Source organism: Amphibalanus amphitrite, unplaced genomic scaffold (genome assembly GCF_019059575.1).
Source record: "Amphibalanus amphitrite isolate SeventyFive unplaced genomic scaffold, NRLGWU_Aamphi_draft 000205F_arrow, whole genome shotgun sequence".
NCBI lineage: Eukaryota > Metazoa > Arthropoda > Thecostraca > Balanomorpha > Balanidae > Amphibalanus > Amphibalanus amphitrite.
This window is the reverse complement of record NW_024881700.1, coordinates 779,623-804,016: the sequence shown is the minus strand read 5'-3', so window position 1 is coordinate 804,016 and position 24,394 is coordinate 779,623. Positions and strand designations below refer to the sequence as shown.

The 24,394-nt window shown below is 51.9% G+C and overlaps 1 protein-coding gene and 1 non-coding gene across 2 annotated transcripts; both read right to left on the bottom strand.

Annotated features, from left to right (window-relative positions):
• Nucleotides 1–5,831: 5,831 nt before the first annotated feature.
• LOC122384986 (eukaryotic translation initiation factor 3 subunit A-like) lies at nucleotides 5,832–15,276 on the bottom strand. Its single transcript, XM_043372870.1, has 6 exons — nucleotides 15,165–15,276; nucleotides 14,839–14,995; nucleotides 14,199–14,400; nucleotides 7,207–7,326; nucleotides 6,525–6,637; nucleotides 5,832–6,306 (listed from the first exon to the last, which is right to left on the bottom strand). The coding sequence occupies exons 3-6, from the start codon at nucleotides 14,373–14,375 to the stop codon at nucleotides 5,832–5,834; spliced, it is 885 nt and encodes a 294-aa protein (XP_043228805.1). The 5' UTR covers nucleotides 14,376–14,400; nucleotides 14,839–14,995; nucleotides 15,165–15,276.
• Nucleotides 6,925–6,997, bottom strand: Trnar-ccu. Its single transcript has one exon. It is a non-coding gene; the product is annotated as a tRNA-Arg (tRNA).
• Nucleotides 15,277–24,394: the final 9,118 nt, after the last annotated feature.

Sequence of the window (24,394 nt, the reverse complement as noted above, 5' to 3'; positions counted from 1 at the left end):
AATCGACCGAAATGGATAGATAACCCAACCGACACAAGAACAACCGAACACCCGCCGATCGAAAATGCCCCTTTTCGCGTCGCGGAGCACGCGGGTCACCCTAGTTTTTGTCTATTAAGTCGTCATGGCTGTACAGAACTAAATGAAATTGTTCGTGGAAGCACTGAGCACCCTCAAAAATGGCGCTATAATATTTTAATTCGTTTACAGCCCAAATACTACATGTTATACAAATTTTTAAACGGAAGTAAAAGTTACCATTTTCTAACGTAATTCACCTTTTATTAATTTTGAATAAAACTAAGAGGGGGAAAGTTTTGACATTTGTTCTCCAGTTAGTTCTGCCGATGACAAATGAATAAAGACTTAAGTTATTTCATTCACTTTTATCAGCTTTCGTACAGGTGGGGGCGGCCAATTTACACCACCGGCCAAATTACCCAACTCTCCCCTATGTAAGCCGGCTGTAGCGGCGTTTGTCTATCTACGCCGTTCAAAACTTGCCACGGCACGGTCCGCACCTCGGCGTCGGCCGGATGGGAAGAAGTTCATCGAAACTTTCATACCTATACCTATTACCTAACCTCACTCAATAGGCATCGCTTTTATCGTATAGCTATGGAACAGGTTCCGTTTTTCTCGTCAGTGTGGGTTGACAATCGGATGGTGAAACGGTGCGATGGTCGTTACTGGTGACAAGAGAGGACTAGTTCCAGAAAACGGTTACGGAAAAGTAATGGATCGTGAGAAAGGGTAATGGGTGAGACCGTTTCAAAACAATGCGCCCGAGCGATTATGACATGTTACATCGTTATGAGTTTTTTTGTCGCCATTAGATGACACGTACCGCAGCCGAAGCGCTGCGCCACTGTCATGGTGGTCAACTCGAAAGGCGTTGTTTATCAATGTTTGTCATACTAACTGGTCTGGTTGCTGTGCCCTTGTTAATTGATTTATTTCTACTTTCATGTCTAACTAATTCTCTTGTAATAAGTATGAATTCACTAAACAAAAAACGGGAAAATGTCAAAGAAATTCCGTAATTGAACGTTTACGTTTCATTCTTTGCTTAGTAATTGGAACTTGTATAACTATTCTATTTTTTCATTCTATGTAATCTTTTAGATATCATTTTCTAGTATTTTAGGAAGCTGAATTGAAAAATATATGGCATTGTTAACATATTGAGGAATGTGGAAATTTTAGAGAGGTCTGAATGAATGCAGCTGAAATACCGTTTATTTAGCAATGCATATGACAAATGTAGGCATCATTGAGAACGACCGCCTACGGCTAAAACAAGTCAAAAGTTTTAAACGGCGTACTAGGTAACCGTTACCTTTCAGTTCAGCTATTAGGTATATACGCACAGTGCACAATGCAAACTTAATCCAGATTTTGGACCACTTTTTTGCCTACTGCATGTGAAACGTCGTTATCGTAACGTTTTAATTGCATCCTCCTTAGAAGTAAAAAGATCCAGTGCTATTCTTTTTGCTTTACTTCTATTGTTTTGTCGACAGCCGCAATCTCTCCGTGGTGTTTCATTTAGGACAGTCGCCTGTCAAGTGGTTTGCCGTGTACTGTATGCCTGCAATGTGACGGGGTCGGCCGGCAGTGACTGGGAAGGGATGTGATGACGGTATGCCAGCGGGCGACATGGGATAAAAACGGGGTGAAACCTCGTTAACAGTGGCACTATCAGGGCGTAGCACTAGGAGTCCGCGTTGGCCTCGTAATCGTTAGATTAAAAAGGAAGGTGCAAAATGTTTATTTGAATGCGGCAATGAAAGTTCTGCTTTTTATGCGCACAAAATACATGTTCATATTGACATGGCGTCTATTGGGAATGGTTAACAAAATGAAACAATAAGTTTTTTTACACAACTACTTGGCTTGGATCGAACTACCTCTATGTCTAAATTGAAAGGCACGAATCATCCCTACTATATCGGAACGTTTAAGAAACACTACTGATTGTATTTTCCCCCATTTGGGCCAGACATAGGCTCGTGACGCTGTGTGACCTGTCTAAAATCCGCGCGTGACGTGACCCAAGCACTGTGTAACGTTGCTGCCTCGTCACCGCGTGACGGTTCAGCTCTGCCGACCTATGCCCAAACTTCCTACCTTCGACTGCGTCCAGAGAGTGGCGGATAAAGTTTGCTAGTCATCCCGCTCTAATCGCGGGCCATTGACGCTCGGATGATGCCACCGGGGTGCGACAGAGTACCTAACCAGGCTGAGGCCATCACCCAACAATGCTGCTCCTTCACCTGGTTAGGGCTCCGGGTAATAGGCGATCGGTTTTACCTGGAAGTAACCGATTGGACTGCGATTGGACTGAAGTGACGATGTAAGGTAATTGTTAATTGCGTACCTAACCTACACCTTGCTAGCTTAAGGTGGCTACAACAAAACTCGCACGTTTGACGGACGTTATTAGCATTCTTCTACCGGGTGTTTCATTAAATGTACCAAAGAGTATCCGATTCTAAAAGCAACATAAAATTGCATGTTTGTTATTCGTGATGTTTGAATAGTTTGTGAGCCGCTGGTTCGGCAATGCAACCGTGACCTCCGAAGGCCAGAGCGGGGACTGCATGTCATGACCGTGCGGAAGTGAGAGTTCACAATGCGCTCTGAAATCGGGACTCCCGACAACCGTCCCAACCGCATCACTAACCGTCGCCCGTCGTGCATGATGTAATGGAACAAACCGATCTATGGAGCACCAAGGTTCGAGACGAGTGATCATAACACGCATCGTGAAACGGTGGTGAAAGACCAACAATTAAATAAGGTAGCGAAGTAAGACGGTTTAACCCGCGCCCCGTAGGGGGCCGAAACACTGAAACAGCCCCCCTGTCCTTTTCCGTCGATATCTCCTAAACGGCTGAAGATATCGCCACCAAACTTTCAGGCCCCTTCCGGGCATCAATTTCACACATTGTGACCAAACATTTTTCCAGAGGCTATGGTAGGTTGGCCACAAATGACGTCAGAATGACGTCATGTTCTGCCATTTTCGACCGAAAAAAGACCTTTGCGAGAAGAGCTGTCAGGCCTACAGCTTTGAAGATACAGAAAAATGATTAGACATGAAAGGTGTAGAATTGACAGGGCTACAAAACTGCTATCTCGAATTTTTGAAATTTTTGAGTTTTGACCCCAAAAATAAAAACAATCTTTTGAATATACTACCAAAAAAATCCAAAAAGCTTTTTGAGTTTCGAAAAAACCGGAATACATGTGATAGTACCTACCGTCTTCTATCTACATAGTACATAGGTACCAAATTTCAGATCGTTATCTCGTTTTTTGGCCAAGTTATAGCGAAAAAAACTGTTCAAAATGATGACGTCAAATTTTCACCATTGGACCACCATTGGACTCCCCGTGACGAGCTGCATCGAATCGATACCCATTCGGGCATTTTATGCAAAAATATCAGCTTTGAAATTTGACCTAATTTGACCTGACCTTGACCTGACCTCCACCAAAACGTGACCTAAGCTTTCCCCCAAAGGCTGCCTGACCCACATAATCGCATTTGTCATGTAAAATGGACCATAAAACATGCATCACACGACAATTTCATATTGTGACCCCCCAGTGACCTGACCTCTGTGACCTGACCTGGTATCAGTGACCTCAGATAGCGAAGTATGTGTTTGACGAATAATGTACCATCGATGGTTTTCAATAACTTACCAATTTACTCGATTTCACAACACATTTCTTGAAATGCCTGTGAACGGTGAAAATCCGACCTTTGACCTGACCTGTGACGTCATCAGTTTGACCTAAGTCAATGAAATTTGGTCACAAGTTAAGTTCCCCGGTGGGGCTATCGAACGCCGCTTGAATTTTTAAAATCGGTTGGTAAATTTCCGAGATCTTAGGGGGGCCGAAACGCCCCCCCCCCCACGGGTGGTAGGGTCCGCCGGTAGCCCTACGGGGCGCGGGTTAATGTTGGCTGGGCTGTGTTCCACAAGCTAACACTCTCAGTTCGAAAAGACAACCTTAGCCAAAGCCGTGCTTAGGCTGCGTGTTATTGTAAGAAGTTCGGCGGTACAGCATAGATGCAGGCGTTTTACGTTAGTGACATCTAGCGACAATATCAAACAACTAGTTCTGTCCTGCTTACGTAGATGTAAAGCGCAAACTGATTTTCCTTCCTACACGACGGAACCTAAAACATATGTTGAATGCTTATTAATCCTGTTCGGTTTCTTAGTGCGCAGCTGGTTGGATGTAAGTACCTACCGTTAGCGTCGCTCGTCGATTGCCTGTCGTTTGGGACGGGCTGATAAGCGGCTCCGTCTGTGTAGCAGATGGTGTCTGTTGATCGACAGGGCCCTTCCTCGTTAACATCACATGGTCTGGATCAAGATATGCAATATCCACTGCCGGCTGATGCTGGAAGGATGCACAAACACAATCAGCTGTAACTTTTCGACAACTCATATGTATGTCTAGCAAGGCAGTATACTGGGTCACATGATCTTTTTCTCTAACACTCCTTACGGGCACAAAAGTGCACTGGGTCATGGGGCGTGACTTCCTGGTGGCGACGCGCCGCCCTTCTTTCCGTCACACGCCACATCTCGTGCGTGCGCGGTGCACGCACTTTTTGTGCTCTCTCGAAAACGCGACCAAGCAAAGAGTCACGGAACACGATAGCACGCCTCTCTCTCTCTCTCTCTCTCTCTCCTCTCTCTCTCTCTCTCTCTCTCTCTCTTCTCTCTCTCTCTCTCTCTCTCCCTCGCTCCCTCGCTCTCTCCCTTTCTCTCCGGAATATTCCGCCTTGATATGGTCGATATATTAACATGGAATGGTGTAATTAAAACAACGATTAAATGGCAAGGCACGTGGCGACGGAAATCGTCTATTTCATTGCGAGCAAAGGCACACTTGAGCCTTTGCCAGTCTCTCGCACAAGTAACAAGTCCAGAACGGACCCTTCCGGAGCCATGGCGCGCAACAACTTATCATCTACTCCCACTCTTGGCACAAACACGCATTCATGAATGACGAGCCCGAAGGAATACCTTAAGCCCTGGAGGAGGACCCTGGTTCCAAGGCACAGTGATCAGCCGGCATTTGTAAATATCAGATCTGCAGTTGATGGAATGGATATAAAACGTCCCTCTTTGTGCAAGCTCGCGGTTCTAGCTATTTTCGTCTTCAGTGTAGACGTTTTCTACATTTCACAGCATGAATCGTGGAAGGTCTAGCGGCAAGAGCTAGCGTTTGGTTAAGCTTGAAGATATGAGCAGTCGGCTTCAAGTCTCTAGTTGACCGTGACGTCTTAGCGCATAATGCCAGCGGTAAGCTAAGGGCGAGACTGAGTCCTGTTAGCTCAGCTGACCAACTCACCCGATCTAGGCGGCTCGGCTGAAGCTCCTCTGATCTCAGCAGCCCTGCCGACCGACTCAGGGACTCAACACCTGGGCGGCAAGACTGATACCCTGGTGTAGATCGGTCATCCTCTCAGCGAGCCGAGCGAGACTGCGCTGGAACGTCTCCTCGGAGGTTAGCGAGCCGACGGGCGGCAGTCGACCGCAGTCGCCCCCACCGGTGGGACCCACGACACACTGGTCGACCGCGGCGGGGCCTCCGTCGCCGTCAGGCAGCTGATCGCCTCGACCACTGCGGTCCTGCGCCGGGCCGTCTCGATTAGTGCTGGTGACCGGACCACCGAACAGCCGCTGGTTGGTGTCACCGGCACCAGCCTCCCTGGGCTGGTGCTGCGGTGGAGTGTCACCACCCGCCGGTCTACCCTGGCTGACCCCGCTGCCCTCTTGGACTGACGGTGACGTGGGGCGTCACCACCAGCCGTTGGTCCACCCGTGTCGGCCTCTAGACTGGCGCTGGGGCGGGGCGTCACCGCCACCGACCTCTTGTCCTTCCCTACGCTCACCACTGGGGGCCGATCCCGCAGCGGCACCCGAGGCCGGCCGCGGCGGCTCGCCAGCAGCCCCGCTCGGCGGCCGCCGCGCCGGCGCACCTCGGTCCCCGTCTGCCGGCAGGCGCTGCTCGCCTGTCCCCGCCGAGCCAACCAGAGACCCCAGCGAGAGATCGGCCCACTCACGGGGGAACGGGCGCGCCGGCAGCGGCTCCGTCACGTCCAGACTGAAGAGGCTGGCGTCTCGGGCGGGCGGGGCCGAGTCCCCGGCACCTCCGGGTATTACGGAGACGCCGCCGGTGTCCGGGGACTGCAGCTTGGTGAGCAGCTGGGTGACGGAGGGCGGGTCGGAGCCGGGCACCTGCAGCAGCTTCAGCGCCAGCTCGTGCAGCGTCCTGTAGAAACAGGGGGATGGAGACCGTCATTAGTACGATAATGCGTCCGTTGGCGGCAGGCTCCAGCTGCTTGGATAAACCATACATTCATTCGTTTTCTTTAACGCAAACTATCAGAATTGAGAGCCTCAGTCACATTGCGCTAGCGAAAAAACTGACGCATACAAGATTAATGACGACAAAAACCACCCCACCCAATCACCCAATGTCTCACTCACTGGTTTTGCGCGGCCAGCCGCTCCAGCTCGGTGTCTCGTTCCGCCAGCGCCTTCTGCAGCTCAGAGTTCTCCCGCACCCGCTGCGCCAAACTGCGCTGAACGGCCTCCACGTCCTGTTTACAAAAAGACCAACAGGTCAGGTCACAAGGTCAGGTCAACAGATAGGAGTGTGGTTTAGTGTAGGGTCTATATTCTCTAGTCCACCGGCGTAATAACAATGTGTTGCACGTAACCACAGCTTTTAGCAACAGTTCCACCGCAATAAGCCCCAGGGAGTGCCTTCGGCGGTACAGTTGAGGTAATTGCCAGTCTAGCAGTACGAGCGACTTTCTCAGGTTAGCCGTCATACCCACGACCTTTGAAAAGACACCGGATGGGTTCCGTTCACCGAAAACAAGCGTACCCACGGGGGGACTCGAACCCCCAATCTTCGGTTTAGGAGACCGACGCCTTATCCATTAGGCCACGCGGGCTGCGGGAAACGGGCGCTGGCTGTCGCAAGCAAATATAAAATGTGGTATATGCTGTAGCGAACACCAAGTTCAGCCCGATACAACCACTCGCCTGGATATTAGCTAGCAACCGCATTATAATGACAATATCAATTAGCTACAGCCCAAACCACACAATGACAGATGACAGAGTCCTAAAGACCACTACCCTCCTCGCTCCCCGCACGTACCGCTCTGAACGAGACGAGCATCTCCGTTTCGCTGGTGAACTGGGCCAGCACCTGGCTCATCTGAGTCTCGTGCTCCTCCTTCAGACTCTTCAGCTCGGCGGCGTGTTTCTCTTCCTGAGTCTGCGGGCAGAGAGTGGGAAGAGGCATGTGGTCAGCCACGGCTACTGACGCGCTGGACATGCGACCGACGCTAAGACGTCGAAATGTTGTGCGAGCTATCAAGTCAAAAGATTGTCAATGTTACGTTACTGTGAGCGATAACAATAATGGATTTACAAGTTGACGCCATCGCCCATCGCCTGGCAAGAAAAGGGGGATGGTATGATATTCATGCAGGCTTTTGTGCATTCTCTTCAGTCTTCACAAAACCTATACAAATTTTGATATTTATCTAAGCAAGCACCAACTAATTGAGAACAACTCCAAGTAAGCAAATACACTACCAAATTTCCATTTACCCCCAAAACAAACACTGAACTGATAAACTACCACATCGTTGCCTAGTGCTGCCACCTTCCCGAAGCTCCGCGCACCCCCACAGATGACAGCACTGGGAGAGTAGTAAGATTCACGATGCCACGAAAATGACGACGCTGTCGTACTGCGCTGTGGGTAGCGCTTGGCTGGACGGACGGCCTGTGACAACCTATTGATCTGTGGCTGATCTATTAGAGTGTCCGTCCGAGAGCCGTACGACGGCTGACAGAGCCTGGGGGTCGCGAACTGGTGTGGTAACCGTTACGCCCACCTGGGACGCCCGAGTCGGTACGGCACTTGCGGTGTCGTAACCGGATCGGCGGGAACCAGCAGAACGCTGTTGGACCGGCGGTGAAAGTCGGAACCGAGCACTCGCCCACCAGTGGGGCGTGGTCGAGCAGGTCTACCCGCTAAGGCAGCCTGAGCACGAACCAGTGGCAGGGTCCGATCAATGACCGTGGTCCGACCAGGGTGTCAGCGCAATGGCCAGTCAGAGGCGTCTTTAAGGGCGCGGAAGCCCACCTCGGTCGACTGTGGCCGGTGCAACCTAGTCAGGTCGTTTGTGTGAATCTCCGTGTTCTTCCCTCGCCTCAGAGTAGCCGCTCTTCTCCAAATGCCCGAGCCGTTTTCTATGTGTATTGTCTTGTAGCGAAACAGCAGAGTCAAAAAACGAATTGACAATGTCGCCGAAAGCCGCGGTCATATGCTGGCCGTCCCTAGTACTACCAATATGCCCGCAGGCGCGGCGAGAGACAAGCTCAACGTATGAGTCACCGTCCGGCTGCCGGGAGAGCCCCTACCGTGACCTTTGTTCACAGGCGTGACGTCACGACAATGGGCTCGTAAACGTACGGGCAGCGGCCGCCTCAGGGGTGCCGCCGTGACCTTTGCACGATATGTTCTAAAGCGTATGGCACAGCGGTTACTAGGAAGGTTGAGGCCAGCGGCAGGCCGGTTTACAAATAACAAACAAACTTGACGCGCAATTGACAACAGGTAACAGATTGATTAATAAAGCGGCGACAATTAATGAAAATGAAACATGAAATGACAAATCGCATAGATGACAAATCGCGTAGATGATCCCTACAGTACCCCTCGCCAGACATGTCGCGGACAAAAGTGACATGGCGATATCTTACCGGAGGTCGTATGACGCGGCCGGAGCGGGTCGTCCGTAGTATCGGCTGAGGCTGCAATGGTGCAGCGTCAGCCCGAGCGACGGCTGCATGGCGATTTGGTGCGTCACCGTAGATCAGAAGCTCCGGGCCGCTGGGCTCATTGCTGAGCGGTGGCGCGGCCGGCGGGCCGCTGGACTGAGTACCGTGCGGCTGCACAGTCGGCAGGTCAGACTGTCGATGACCGGATTCGTCTGGCGTCTCCAGGAAGGCGGCCTTACACCGGTCGATGCTGATGACTTCCTTTTTCTGTCGACGGTCGATGGTGATGGTTTTGGTGGTCCTTTCGGTAACCGGGAACGGTCCGTCGTATGGAGCGTCCAGCGGGTAGCGGTGACAGTCCCTGCGCACGAAGACGTGTGTCGCCGTCTGGAGTGCCGTCGGGACGTACGTGGCGCGCTGGACCGGACGTGGGAGTGTCGGCCGCACCTGAGACATGGCGCGCTTCAGATCTTGTACGAAACCGGCCGGTGATGCTGCTGAGGCTTGGCTGCTGATGAAGAACTCACCAGGAAGCCGCAGTGAGGAGCCGTACACCAGCTCGGCTGACGTCGCCTGCAGGTCCGCCTTGATGGTGGAGCGTATGCCCAGGAGCACCAGCGGCAGCACGTCCGTCCATGACGTAGCCTGGTGTGCACGGAGGCTGGCCTTCAGCTGGCGATGCAGGCGTTCCACCATACCGTTGCAGGCCGGGTGGTAGGACGTCGTCCGAGTTCGCTGGCAGCCCAGGAATCGCTGTAGCTCCGACCAGAGGGCCGACTCGAACTGGGCGCCTCGATCCGTCGTGATGATGGACGGAACGCCGAATCGGGCGACCCAGTGCTCGAGGAAGGCGCGGGCGACCGTGGTGGTGCGGATGTCCGGCAGAGGGATGACTTCTGGCCACCGAGTGAACCGGTCGACGCACGTCAGGAGGTACGAGTGCCCTCTTGACGGAGGCATCGGGCCGACGAGGTCCACGTGGACGTGGTCGAAGCGTTGCGGAGGTGGCTGGAAGGTGCCGACGTCAGACTTGGTGTGCCGGCCGATTTTGCAGCGCTGACAGGCGAGGCAGGTTCGGGTCCAGCGGCGCACGTCGCGATCCATACCGGGCCAGACGAACCGCTTAGAGACGAGCTTGACGGTGGCCTCGACGCCAGGGTGCGACAGGTCGTGCAGAGCCTTGGCGAAGGGCCGGCGCAGCGCCTCTGGGAGGACCGGCCGAGGCGATCCAGTGGACTCGTCGCAGAGCAGACGGAGTCCTTCGCCGACCGGAATGTGGCGCAGGCGCAGTGAGGTGTCTGAGGCCTCGAGGTCTTCCAGCGAGCCGTCTTCGGACTGGGCCTTGGCGATGGCAGTGAAGTCGGCGAGCGGGGGTCGCGGCTGGGCCACCATCGAGACCGTGCGTGACAGCGTGTCAGCGACCACGTTGTCCTTGCCAGGCACATGGCGGATGTCAGACACGAACTGGCCGATGTAGTCCAGGTGGCGGACCTCTCGCGGCGAGTAGCGGTCGGACGAGGAGCCGATGGCCGTTACCAGTGGTCGGTGGTCTGTGAAAATGATTGCTGACCGTCCTTCGATGGCGTGTTTGAAGTGCCGGACGGCCAGGTAGATAGCGAGCAGCTCGCGCCCGAACGTGCTGTATTTCTTCTCCGCAGGTTGGAGCGTTTTGGAGAAGAAAGCGAGGGGCTGCCACTCGCCGGCGACGTGCTGCTGGAGGACGGCGCCCACTCCGCAGTCCGAGGCGTCGACGAAGATGGCGAGCGGCGCGTCCGGGACCTGGTGCGCGAGGTGCGTCGCCGCGGCCAGGGCGTCCTTGACGTTCTTGAAACGCTGCCGCGCCGAGTCTGTCCACGTGACAGGCGCTCTGGAGCGTTTTGCCTTGTGGGTGATTAAGGCGTGCAGAGGCTGCAGGAGCTCGGCTGCCTGGGGGATGAAGCGGTGGTAGTAGGCTACCATCCCCAGGAACCTCCGTAGCTGGGACTGAGTGGTCGGTTCCGGGAAGTCTTTGATGGCCTCGACTCGTCCAGGCAGCGGGCGGACGCCGTCGGCGTCTACCGAGTGGCCGAGGAACACCACCTGCTCCTGTCCCAGGACGCACTTGTGCCTGTTGACGACGACGCCGTAGGTGTTGAGGCGCTGAAGCACTTGGTCCAGGAGCTGCAGGTGGTGTTCGGCAGTCGGGCTGGCCAGCAGAATGTCGTCCAGGTAGACGAAGCAGCCCGGTATGCCGCGGAGGACCTCATCCATGAAACGCTGGAAGGTCTGTCCGGCGTTTCTGAGGCCGAACGGCATCCGAACGCATTCGTAGAGGCCGAACGGTGTCGTGATGGCTGTCTTGGGGACGTCGGCAGGTTCCACCGGGATCTGGTGGTAGGCCTTCACCAAATCAATGGTGCTGAAGACGGTGCACCCATGCAGGTCGGCTGAAAAGTCCCGCAGGTACGGCAGCGGGTAGCGGTCTGGTACGGTGCGGGCGTTCAGCGCTCTGTAGTCGCCGCAAGGGCGCCACTCGCCGGGTCTCTTCTTTGGCACCATGTGGAGTGGAGTTGTCCAGCTGCTGCTCGACGGTCGAATGATGCCTTGCTGGAGCATCTTGTTGAACTCAGCACGTGCGATTTGAAGGCGCTCCGGCGGGAGGCGTCGTGGCCGCTGGTACACCGGTGGACCCTTGGTGACGATGTGGTGCGTCACGTTGTGCTTCACCGGTGTTGGTCCAGGTTTTGGTGAGGTCACATCCGGGTACCGGGCGAGGACAACTGCGAAGCGAGCAGCAGCCTGCTCCCGGACGAGACGCACTCCGATGGAGCACAGCCTTGACCGCTCGGCGCTGGCGCAGACGGTGCCGTCCCGCAGGAGACGCTGGTTGGCAACGTCCACGACGAGGTGATGTGCGGCCAGGAAGTCGGTGCCCAAGATGGGTGTGGTGACGTCAGTGACGAAGAATCGATGTTTCAGGCGGTGCTGCTGACTCAAGGTGACGTCCAGCAGGCAGGTGCCGTGCACCGCGATCGGTGAGCCGTTTGCCGCGACGAGCTGCTGGCCGACAGGAGCAGGGGTCAGCGTAGACCCGTTGGGCAGGCAGCGGCGAGGCAGCACGCTGACCTGCGCCCCGGTGTCGACTAGAAATTGCCGGTCCGTCTCCGTGTCCCTCACGAAGAGGAGTGGCGCGGCAGGAGGGGCGCCCGTGCTTTGCGCCATCAGCACGGGGCGCCTCAGTTTTCCGAGGCGATCCAGGAGCACGGCAACTTGCATCGGCGCGCTTGGGCGCCGAATCGCTGGTGGTACCAACACAGCGTGTCGTCGTGCGGCGGCGTTGAAGGACGAGCCGGTGACGGGCGGCGTGACTGGCGAGACGCTTGGCGCGGCCGGGAACGGCTGCGGTCGCGTCGCACGGCGTCCTCGAGTCGTCGGTTGCTGGCCTCCAGGCGCTCCATCTTAGCGACCAGGGAGGCGATGACGGTGTCCAGCGCAGGGGTTGCAGCTGGCGCTGGGGCTGTCACTGCAGCAGCGATGGGCGGTGCCGGCTGTGTGTACGGCTGTGCCGCGATCGCTGATAGCCGTGGGTCGGGTCCGCTAGCTTCCAGGTACCGGTCGGCCGCTTCTGCCAGTGCGTCAAGCGTGCTGTCGGCTGGCAGGAGGGCGAGGGCAGCACGGACGGGCTGCGGTGCGTAGCCGTTGTTGAAATAGGGTACGGAAGAGCTCCGTATCAACCGGGGCGTCCCCGGCTGCGGCAAGCTCGTTGCGCATTGAGCGCAACAGCGCCGTCGGCTTCTGATCGCCGAGCTGTTGGCGGCCGAGCAGGGCTTGTAGTCGGTCGGCGCGTGACTGTGCCAGGCGGGCTTGGAGCGCTGCACACAGCACGTCAAAAGACCGAGATGACCGGATGACGTCCTTGACCTGGACGGCGATGTTGGCGGGGAGGTTTGCGACGAGGAGCTTAAACCTCAGCTCGTCGGAGTCGACCCCGCTGACGTCGAAAGCGCACTGCACCTGCAGTAGCCACAGGTCGGGCTCTTCCGGAGAGTATGGTGGTAGCCGGAAGCTAGCCATGGGCCGATGAGTTGACTCGGAGGCTGAAGCTGGAACGCTGGCTGGGTCTTGAGCTGCGGCGCCGGACTGTGCGCTGTCCGCCGGCATGACGAGAGGCTAAGGTCGAACAACGGAGATCACGTCGGGGTCACCAATTGTCGTACTGCGCTGTGGGTAGCGCTTGGCTGGACGGACGGCCTGTGACAACCTATTGATCTGTGGCTGATCTATTAGAGTGTCCGTCCGAGAGCCGTACGACGGCTGACAGAGCCTGGGGGTCGCGAACTGGTGTGGTAACCGTTACGCCCACCTGGGACGCCCGAGTCGGTACGGCACTTGCGGTGTCGTAACCGGATCGGCGGGAACCAGCAGAACGCTGTTGGACCGGCGGTGAAAGTCGGAACCGAGCACTCGCCCACCAGTGGGGCGTCTGGTCGAGCAGGTCTACCCGCTAAGGCAGCCTGAGCACGAACCAGTGGCAGGGTCCGATCAATGACCGTGGTCCGACCAGGGTGTCAGCGCAATGGCCAGTCAGAGGCGTCTTTAAGGGCGCGGAAGCCCACCTCGGTCGACTGTGGCCGGTGCAACCTAGTCAGGTCGTTTGTGTGAATCTCCGTGTTCTTCCCTCGCCTCAGAGTAGCCGCTCTTCTCCAAATGCCCGAGCCGTTTTCTATGTGTATTGTCTTGTAGCGAACAGCAGAGTCAAAAAACGAATTGACAATGTCGCCGAAAGCCGCGGTCATATGCTGGCCGTCCCTAGTACTACCAATATGCCCGCAGGCGCGGCGAGAGACAAGCTCAACGTATGAGTCACCGTCCGGCTGCCGGGAGAGCCCCTACCGTGACCTTTGTTCACAGGCGTGACGTCACGACAATGGGCTCGTAAACGTACGGGCAGCGGCCGCCTCAGGGGTGCCGCCGTGACCTTTGCACGATATGTTCTAAAGCGTATGGCACAGCGGTTACTAGGAAGGTTGAGGCCAGCGGCAGGCCGGTTTACAAATAACAAACAAACTTGACGCGCAATTGACAACAGGTAACAGATTGATTAATAAAGCGGCGACAATTAATGAAAATGACAACATGAAATGACAAATCGCATAGATGACAAATCGCGTAGATGATCCCTACAACGCTTCACTGAGAGCTTATAACACTCAAAGAGATAAAAAGACAACGATCGGCACTACCTATTTATTTACTTACTTATATAACAAGATCGCCGACGGGATTCCCATTTGAAGACAAAGTCAATGCATAAAATCATAACCAAAACACGTTATCAAAAATTGGTTTCCCGCAACCCGTCCCCACGCAGCTCACCTGTATCGTATTGAGCAGGTTCTCCTTGGTCTTTTTGAGCTCCTTGGCGTACTTTTTGTACTTGGCCAGCTGTCGTTTAAGCTCTGCCAGCTCGGTGTCTGTCTCGGTGGTCCGTCGGAGGCGGTCGTCACCCCCGGCGCCGTCAATCGTCTGTCGCTGCTGCTGGTAGTCCCGCATCGCGGCGCTCAGGCTCTGGAACTTCCTGTAGGTCAGGAGATGGAGAGCAGTCGCGAGGGTGAATATATGGAATATTCTGCAGATGTGTAATGTGTGTTAGCACAGATACCCGCACATGAAGTGACACGTCCCCTTGATAACTAATGGTAAGTATCATTGTCTGTATTTCTGTAATTGCATTGGGTCTCCATGTGCTCACTATATCGCTCCCATACCGAAAATAGCGCCCTCGATCCCTCGGTCTGTTCCCACACCACCCCCATCCCATACCACTGCAGGTCCTCATTCTGCACTGAATCTTTTTCATCCCTTGGCGCGTCCCCATACCAGCCCCGTACCTCTGCATGTCCTCGTAAACTCTTGAAACTGTCCCAACCCAGTCTCCACAGTCCACACACTACAGGTCCCCATTTCCCGACTGAATCTACCACAGCCCTTTACCCTCCCCAAACCACCTCCGTACCTCTGCAGGTCCTCGTTCTCCAGCTGAATCTCCTCCAGGCGATCCCTCAGCGGGCCGTGCTCGTCGTCCTCGGTTGCCCAGAGCGTGCCGGGCGGTACCGGAGGCACACGCACCGTCTCTTCCAGCCGGCTCAGCAGCGGACGCAGGTGGGCCGTGGCTGGAACAGGAGACGGCGACAGGTCAGATGTGGGAAAACGGGTTCCTGGGGTGTGCGGCAACTCAAACAGCGGGTCATGATTTATTTAATTCTAGTAAGAGAGAACATACGTGGAATATCCTGTCAGGCATACTCAAAACTTTAAAATGCCAAGCAGAAGCTGACCTACCAGGCCGTTTTCCGATGTCTCGCACCAGCTGTTTCAGCTGGTTGGTCCACACGGTAAACTCCTTCCAAGAGTCGGCGTGCTCGGCCTGCTCGTTCTCCGGTGGTACAGCCGGTCTGTTTGGGCGCGGTCGGTCGTCCAGGCCCCGCGGTGGTCTGTCCCTGTCTCTGAGCCGGCGGCTGACCGCGGGCCGCGGGGGGACGGCCCGGCGCCGGCCGCTGCCCGCCGCCGCGGCCGGCCGAGGGTCGTCCACCGGTCGGGTCACCGCCGGCCGACTGCCAGGCGGGCAGAGGTCGGCCGGTGCGGGGTCGCGGCGGCAGCTGACGGGCCCGTCGCCGACAGGGGCCGTCCGTCGCGGCGGACGGGCACGGCCGCTGGCCAGGCCGGCTCCGAGGCGGCGGTGCTGCCGGCCGTGGCGGTGCGGGAGCGCGGATCCTTGGACTTTGTCAGCACTTCCACCATCGTGTTGGAGTTCTGGTAGATGGAGCGACGGATCACATTACCATCAGCTGCAGGAGGAGCCATGGACTGCAGCTCTGCAATGTGAAACATAAGGGGCATACATGAACTCAATGTCTCATAAAGATGATAACCATGTAATATCTATAACTATGAATATCAGGTAAGATAGACATACTGGGACATGTGCAAGCTACAGGTATCCACCTGCTTAAAAACATTGAGCTTTTTACTCTACATGCTCAGCGCTCCAAGCACCTTTTGGATAGTATAAATTATGTCCCCCAGCAAACCAGAGGTAAACATCCAGGAAGAGCATATAAGCACCTTGCAATGAGATCTTACCAGGATAGAGATAACCAGGCAAAATCTACTGCAAGCAAGCCAAGGTCCATAAGCCAGTGTGAAGGCAGTCTTTTATATGGCAGATTAGAGCTTTCAATATGCAAAATCTTGCCCCCATTGGGCCACCAATTCCAATCCAATGGTATGTTAAATCCTCCTCGCAACAACTGCAATGGCACCTCAGTGCAAGGCATGACATTGCAGTTGATGTGATCAGTTGTAATGGCATGCAATGTGGTGCAGGGAATTGATACAAGCAAGACAAATGCATTTTGACTTGACTCTAGTAGGCTTGCATCAAGCTTGCCATTTCTGGTAAGAGTAAAGATTTCTGCACATTTACCCAATATTGATATTTCCTTGTAACCAAGACTCTGAGAGTCATCTGTTAGACTATTCATATTTTATGACGAACTTCAGTTTATAAGACAAAAATGTTATGTCTTGATTTATTGAATCTTGATTAACCCGCGCCCTGCTGGGGGTCCTGGATTTCCACGCCCTGCTGGGGGGGGGGGGGGGGGTGTTCAAACACCCCCCCTTCTAACTCGGCTCCTGGGCCACGTAGCGATACGCGGAAGGCGGCGTTCGAAAGAGCATAAAAAATAATGACGAAATCACTTCGGTCAATTTTTTGGTCAGGTCAAAGGTCAGGTCACCAGAGGTCATTGAAGGCAAAATTTCGCCGATTTCCAGGTCGAATGTCGACAATTTACAAGAAGCCAACGCATAACTCGGGAACCAATAGAGCTACAGCGCTGCGGAAAAGCGCATTCGATAGCCCTATTAGCGCTCTTTCTGAGTAATTCTCTCAGATTTGACCTAGCGTCAACGGTTTTGCCTGCAGGGGGTCAAAACTGCAAAAATAGCCGATTTTTTTCGGAAACAGTTTTTCTGCAATAACTTTTGACCCAAACCTTGTACGAGCTTACTTTTACCGGCATCGTGTTCCTCTCGTCAAGACGCATCGAATGAACTATAAGTTGACCTTGAAAGGTCAACTTGAAAATTTGACCTCAGTTCAAGGTCATGACCTGACCGGAAAGGGTCATGTTGCATATCAGTCGATCCGTATCGTCGAGCTGAACACATCTAAGGTGTTTTCATCGCTCTAGCATGCCTCTATCAAAAGTTATTTGCGAAAAACTGTTAGATACCATTCGTGACCTAAGATGACCTCAGGGGCATAGCCAGGGGTCACGGACACCATTTTCATGTTCAGTGTGTCTAAACCACTTGTAATTCAGTGTTTGGGAGTGTTTATAATGCTTTTCGTCCAAAAGAGGCGCATTTCAATTTTCTCCCATTGACTTATAATGGGGAGGTCGCAAAATTGACCTGACCTTAGGTCATCGATATCAAAATTCTGAGATATACATTTTGTACATGCTATTGCTCTTAGTAATCGCTGAAAGTTTCAAAGCGATCGGTCACTCGGTGTAGCTATGGCAGACATTGAAACTTTTTATGAGGTGAGGTCACTTCAAGTGACCTGGTGACCTGACCTTGAATGACCTTGGTCTGAAATTTTCACAACATGTGTAGAATTGATGTATGATAAGGTGTACCAAAAACGGCGGCGCGGAGCGCCGCCGTTTTTGAGATATCCGCGAAAAACCACAGGGGGGGGGGGGTGTTCAAACACCCCCCCCCAGCAGGGCGCGGGTTAAATGGAATTTGAAATTGCTTTGGCAACGCAAGGTACAAATTAATGCAAAGCTGACAACCATGCAGGTGCAAACAAATCAGGAACAGCCTGAACGTGCCAAACCGTTCTGATTCTGCAATACCAATACGAAAAAGCGACAAACACAGCTCACAAACTGTGTCCGGCTGAAACAAAAACCACTGTGACCTTTTGGGAAAGAGGACCAGAAGAGGCTTGAACGCGTGCAACGTCGTGCAACAAGAATGGTCGCACAACTCAAGCACCTCCCGTACCCCGAACGACTCCGTCGACTGGGACTACCATCACTCTACTACCGGAGGCGCAGAGGCGACATGGTGACCGTATATCAGCTGCTGCACGGAGGGTTGGCCATATCGCCAGAAAGCTTCTTGACCCGGAGCAACTCAGCTCGAACCAGGGGCCACGAGTGGAAGCTCGAGAAACCGAGGGCCACCAACAGTGTTCCATTTTTCAGACTTTTTGGTGGCAAATCACACCTAATTGGGAAAATACTTTCATCCCTAAAATATGAATGACCGACTTTGCTTCATCTCTGAAAAATGTTTCGTTTATTCCCAACAGCCAGTTTACATGTCACTCGACAGTTGCTGCACCCTCATCCTTTTGTTTCACACCATGTCAAGATCCTGACATGAAATCCTGGTTTATCAGTTGGCATAAAAATTGGCATTACACCATTTTGCAAAAATACTCCAGTTATTTACTTCCCTTTTTCTCATCCTAGGATTTTTGTTTCTTCATCGGCACACCCAACCAAAATCAAATTTTAGAACACTGGCCACCAAACTCGTGCGCAGAAACGCGTTCAGCTTCAGGGTCATCAACGACTGGAACTCCCTACCAAGCGCGGTGGTCACGGCACAGTCCGTCAACCAGTTCAAGGCCCAGCTGGACAAGCACTGGGGTGGCATCAAGGCGGTGGCATCATGTACGACACCCCCTATCCCTGAGAGCCTAGCCTGTATCCCGACACGAGCTCGATGAGAGCGGGATCCCCAGGCCAAGTGGCCTTTTCAATCCCGATCACCACGAAGGTAAGGTAAGGTAAGGTAAGGTGACAAAAACGATTGTTGCAAATTTCAATTTTACCGCATCTCAACCAGAGGGTACCTATATCATGATATGAGGCCTTACCAGAGGGTATATGAGCCTGGAGCTATACAGCATACAGTATATATATATACGGCCTTGAGCTATATAAAATATTATAATCAGACGAATCTATTTTATTCCTTGCGCTAAGCATTCAATAGAGAGCGTGAACTTTTGAAATTTGAAATTGGCTCACTTCAAGGCCCTATATACCAGGTAGGGTCGTCCGGCGATTCTACCTGATCGTGACGTCAGCTCGTGACGTCATCTTGGGGCAAGTCTTGAAGTCCCGTTTAAGTCCGTAACCGGACAAATCTTCGTATGGCAATTCTTCGTCGCGCAATTCCTCGTCCGCATTTCTTCGTCCGCAAATCTTCGTCGGCGCATTTATTCGTGTCGCATAACTTCGTCTCGCATTTCTTCGTAAGTGCAAATATTCGTAGCGCATTTTTTCGTATCCGCATTTCTTCGTACGCGCATTTCTTCGTCAAGCATTATTTCGTCCACGCATTTCTTCGTCTACGCAAATCTTCGTCCGCATTTCTTCGTCCACGCAAACCTTCGTCTGCGCATATCTTCGTCCGCAAATCTTCGTCCCCGCAAATCTTCGTCCGCAAATCTTCGTCCGCATTTTTTTCGTCCACGCATTTCTTCGTCTACGCAAATCTTCGTCCGCATTTCTTCGTTCACGCAAATCTTCGTCCCGGCAAATCTTCGTCCGCAAATCTTCGTCCGCAAAATTTCGTCCGCAAATCTTCGTCCGCAAATCTTCGTCCACAAATCTTCGTCCGCAAATCTTCGTCCGCATTTTTCGTCCACGCATTTCTTCGTCCACGCAAATCTTCGTCCGCAAATCTTTGTCTGCGCATATTTTCGTCCGCAAACCTTTGTCTCCGCTATCTTCGTCTCCGCAAACATTCGTCCACAAATGTGGTTCAATAAAACCATGAAGAAATATCAGACCATCAAGTGATTGACGAATTTAATGCATGGAATGGATGATCGAAACTTTTGATGTCAGGTAGATGAGGTCTGTCAGGTGAAGCTATTGTATTCGGGAGCCGAGAATTGAAACATTCCATATCATTTGTGTCCCGGACATTCTTTTTTTCGCGGTCGATGAATGACAATATAATCTCTTGTACCCTCGCCGGCATAGGCGGCGGAACGGGGAGGGCACCGGCCACCGGGGCACCGTTCCCCTCTTTAATTTTGGCCTTTTAACAGTAGCCCTATGGGCGCTGCATGGAAAGAATGGGACTAAAAGTCGGCAGTGCCGTGCCCCCCCCCTAATTGAAGGTGTTCCGCCGCTACTGCTCGCTGGACCTATTTGTTTTCTACGTACGCCGGCCGAGGGGGGGGCGGGTACGACCCCCCCCCCCATCGCCGTCTCGCCACTGGTGGAGCTAGCGCGTCGCGGAAAAAAACGAGCGTGTGCGCCGTTACGAGACGCAGAGGTTAATACCCGATTTTAAGGCCTTCTAGGTCAGGGGTCGGCTTACAGCCCGCGGGCCGGATCCGGCCAGGAGGGTGACGGTTGGATCCGGCCCGCGACCATCTGACGTCCGGCCCGCGCAAGTTTTGTCTAGAAGTAGAATTAGACAAAAAACACCCGCAAATGGTGTTTATAAACTCATGAAGTGTGCGAAGGAAGAACTATTGTGCCAAAGCACATTTAAAGGGACCATCCCACCTTAACATTAGTTTTGAGTTGAGATAGCCAAGTTTGCGGCCAGGCTCAGAAACCACCATTTATCCTGGTCGCAACCCCCGCAGCTTTATGGTGTTCAAGAAATTTCTTCCCTTTACTTGCAGGGTGGGACCAGCTTAGTCCCTATCTCTTAACCATTAGCGGTTTCTTGATGACGTCAGCAGTCATTTCAACGCCCGCCATTCCTTGAACCCGAGTTTTGCTGACCTTGAGCTCCCTTTTTTATCAACGTGAAATCCGTCGTCGGCGCTGAGAAAGCCTATTGCTTTTCATTTTAATTTGAATATTAGAAGATACCCACCACTGGAACTTGGACTGATATTATACCAAGGCCGAAGATGATCAAGCTGCCTGCTATATCTGGAGCTTGGTGTTCAACTTCAACATGGAATAAAAAACAAAATATCAAAGCAAACTGGATATGGTACTCCAAGTTAAAGTCCAAAGAAATTTTGAAGAGCTGACAATTGACATTAATTCTTTTCCTGCAAGGTTTCCATATGGAGATCACACCATGAAGAAATATTTTTGATGTTTACAGTTGAAAGGGGATTGATCATCCAGTTTTGACGAAAGACGCTGCTGACTGTCTTTGGAAAAGGATGTCGGCATGAGGTGCAATTGTGCTTGTGAAGTGGTTATAACTGGTCTTTTCACAGTATTAAATTAAATGTGCCATTGCAGCCAAGTGTGTTATCATGTAAGGTAAAATCAAAACTACAATGTTGGTTTTACGAGCATTGAGAAGGCTGGTAGGTAACACCTGCCTGTGCTCGTAAATCATGCTGCCAAAGTTTTCTAAATTAATTCTATCATACACTTTTGTTATCCAGAATGGTTGCACTATTGTTTGGTATCATATTATTCCATGTAAATATGGTAGCGTAAAGTCCGACCAACATGTTACCAGATTTGAAGCTGTTATGTTACCTAAGTACCTGTTTTTTACTGGCGTGGTGAATGTCATTGTCACCTGGATTTTGTTTTGAGGTGCAGACCTAGTAACTCTGACTACATGGGTTTGAAGCTATTATCTATTCTGTTTTTACTGGCCTGGTGAATGGCGACTGATGTTGTCTGTGGATGGCACTGAAACAAATTTTGAGTGTTTTGTACAGTGTTTTAATACAATGCTGAGGGCTGAAAGTTGTCTTGTTTAGAGTGGTGAAAGTTCAGGATATGCCAGCCACCATGGTGGGTCAGAGTTAAATGTGTTGCAGTCAGTTCGGCTTCGGCAAGCACACGGATGGGCATACGCATCAAGACCTGCTCTGCCATACTTTCAGCCAATTTTACCTGGGTAAGTCTTTTCTTTTTTCTGCCAAAAGCTATGACATTGTGAATTTCAGCACTGTGGCCTGTGTGTAGCTTTCAGGAAAGCAATTCTAAATAAAGCTCTGATAAAGTGCAAAATCAGCAATGCAGCCCTCTATTACATTTTCTACAACATCTTACTTGTTCCTTGCATGGAGAGAAAAATGCAATGTTATGATTTCGTTTATTCACATAATTTGACAAGCATGCAGTTACCTGCTACTATCACTGCACAAAACAGAGCAGAAAACATCAGTTGATCAAACACAAGGCATAACAGAAGTTTACAACATAGGGCTGCCGAACCTGCTTCCTCCCACCACAGTTGATGCCATTTCCTAGCCTGGCTTGATGTGAGCACTGAATAGCTGCTTTGTCTAATTACAGCTCACTACCATTCAACTTAAACTACTATCTTTAAAGTAAGAGTGAGAGCGTTCAGTGTTCATAGCAGCTCGACAGACGACAGACAACAAACATCTTGACAAACCAACCAGTATTTGATTTGGCTAATGATTTATGTGCTTGTTGTATCATGGCCAAACTACTTTAACAGCAATAATCCCTGTTTCATCTTGAGCTTGCTTTTATTTCCATTTGAACTCAGATCTTGAAACAATCATCTGAAGTGATATCAGATACTGGCTTCTGCCTTCTGTTTCTCTTGAAAGCAAGTTAAAACAACAATGATAAACTAAGGCAGGAGATGTGAGTTGTGGCAGTAGATTTTTGATTCAACATATGTCAACCTTATATTGCTTGAGACCTCTGTGACAGACAAACAAATATTTATAGTTTTTTGATAGTTTGGATTCTTGGCTTGATTTAGCAGATCAGCTGTGAACCTTGACTTTGAAATCACCGTCATGGTACCCGAACGAATCCTCGCATGACATTTCTTCGTAGCACAATTTTTCGTCCGCATTTCTTCGTCTACAAATCTTCGTCGGTGCATTTATTTGTCCCTCAATGCTTACTCTTGCATATATTTGCGTTGAAGAAGAAATGCGAGCCGTTTTTCATATACCCTGGTGCGAGACAAAGTAATGCGATAGGTACGAATAAATGCCCTGACGAAGATTTGCAGACGAAGAATTGCGATACGAAGAAATGCCATAAGAATTGTCCTGGAATCCTTTATTGGCCATCATATATTGACCTTGTTAAGATAAACGCGTCATTCGCGCAATATCTGTCGCACTTTGATACCAAACTATTGCTTCCAAATGCCGACGTAAAGAAAACCTTTATGTGACGTCATAGAAACAGCGGATTTCCCAAAAAGTAAACAAAAATAAAAGTCTTATATCTCGAAAACGGGTGAATATTTTCCGGTAAAATTTGGTAGATGTTCATTTTCGCTCTTTGTGATTCACGCTACATCACTTTTATGCCAATTCATTAACTTTTTTGAAGGTGGGAGGGTCCCTTTAAGTCACTTTTATATCGGAGTCGATTTCTGAAGGAACCGCGGGCCGGAACACGACGTATGTCGATGATACCAACCGCGGGCCAGACGTCAGATGGTCGCGGGCCGGATCCAACCGTCACCCTCCTGGCCGGATCCGGCCCGCGGGCTGTAAGCCGACCCCTGACCTAGAAGGCCTTAAAATCGGGTATTAACCTCTGCGTCTCGTAACGGCGCACACGCTCGTTATTTTCCGCGACGCGCTAGCTGCACCAGTGGCGAAACGGCGATGGGGGGGGGGGTCGTACCCGCCCCCCCCCCCCCTCGGCCGGCGTGTATGTAGAAAACAAATAGGTCCGGCGAGCAGTAGCGGCGGAACACCTTCAATTAGGGGGGGGGGGGGGCACGGCACTGCCGACTTTTAGTCCCAAATTCTTTCCATGCAACGCCCATAGGGCTACTGTTAAAAGGCCAAAATTAAAGAGGGGAACGGTGCCCCGGTGGCCGGTGCCCTCCCCGTTCCGCCGCCTATGCCGGCGAGGGTACAAGAGATTATATTGTCATTCATCGACCGCGAAAAAAAGAATGTCCGGGACACAAATGATATGGAGTGTTTCAATTCTCGGCTCCCAAATACAATAGCTTCACCTGACAGACCTCATCTACCTGACTTCAAAAGTTTCGATCATCCATTCCATGCATTAAATTCGTCAATCACTTGATGGTCTGATATTTCTTCATGGTTTTATTGAACCACATTTGTGGACGAATGTTTGCGGAGACGAAGATAGCGGAGACAAAGGTTTGCGGACGAAAATATGCGCAGACAAAGATTTGCGGACGAAGATTTGCGTGGACGAAGAAATGCGTGGACGAAAAATGCGGACGAAGATTTGCGGACGAAGATTTGCGGACGAAGTTTTGCGGACGAAGATTTGCGGACGAAGATTTGCCGGGACGAAGATTTGCGTAGACGAAGAAATGCGGACGAAGATTTGCGTAGACGAAGAAATGCGTGGACGAAAAAATGCGGACGAAGATTTGCGGACGAAGATTTGCGGGGACGAAGATTTGCGGACGAAGATATGCGCAGACGAAGATTTGCGTGGACGAAGAAATGCGGACGAAGATTTGCGTAGACGAAGAAATGCGTGGACGAAAAAATGCTTGACGAAGAAATGCGCGTACGAAGAAATGCGGATACGAAAAAATGC

What these genes read in the sequence shown, in the direction of transcription:
- LOC122384986 (XM_043372870.1), bottom strand. Translation starts at nt 14,375, where the DNA reads ATGCGGGACTACCAGCAGCAGCGACAGACGATTGACGGCGCCGGGGGT. An exon ending in ACCTGCTCAATACGATACAG is followed by an intron (nt 7,327 to 14,198) that starts GTGAGCTGCGTG and finishes CTCTGCCCGCAG; the next exon opens with ACTCAGGAAGAGAAACACGC. An exon ending in CGGCTGGCCGCGCAAAACCA is followed by an intron (nt 6,307 to 6,524) that starts GTGAGTGAGACA and finishes CTGTTTCTACAG; the next exon opens with GACGCTGCACGAGCTGGCGC.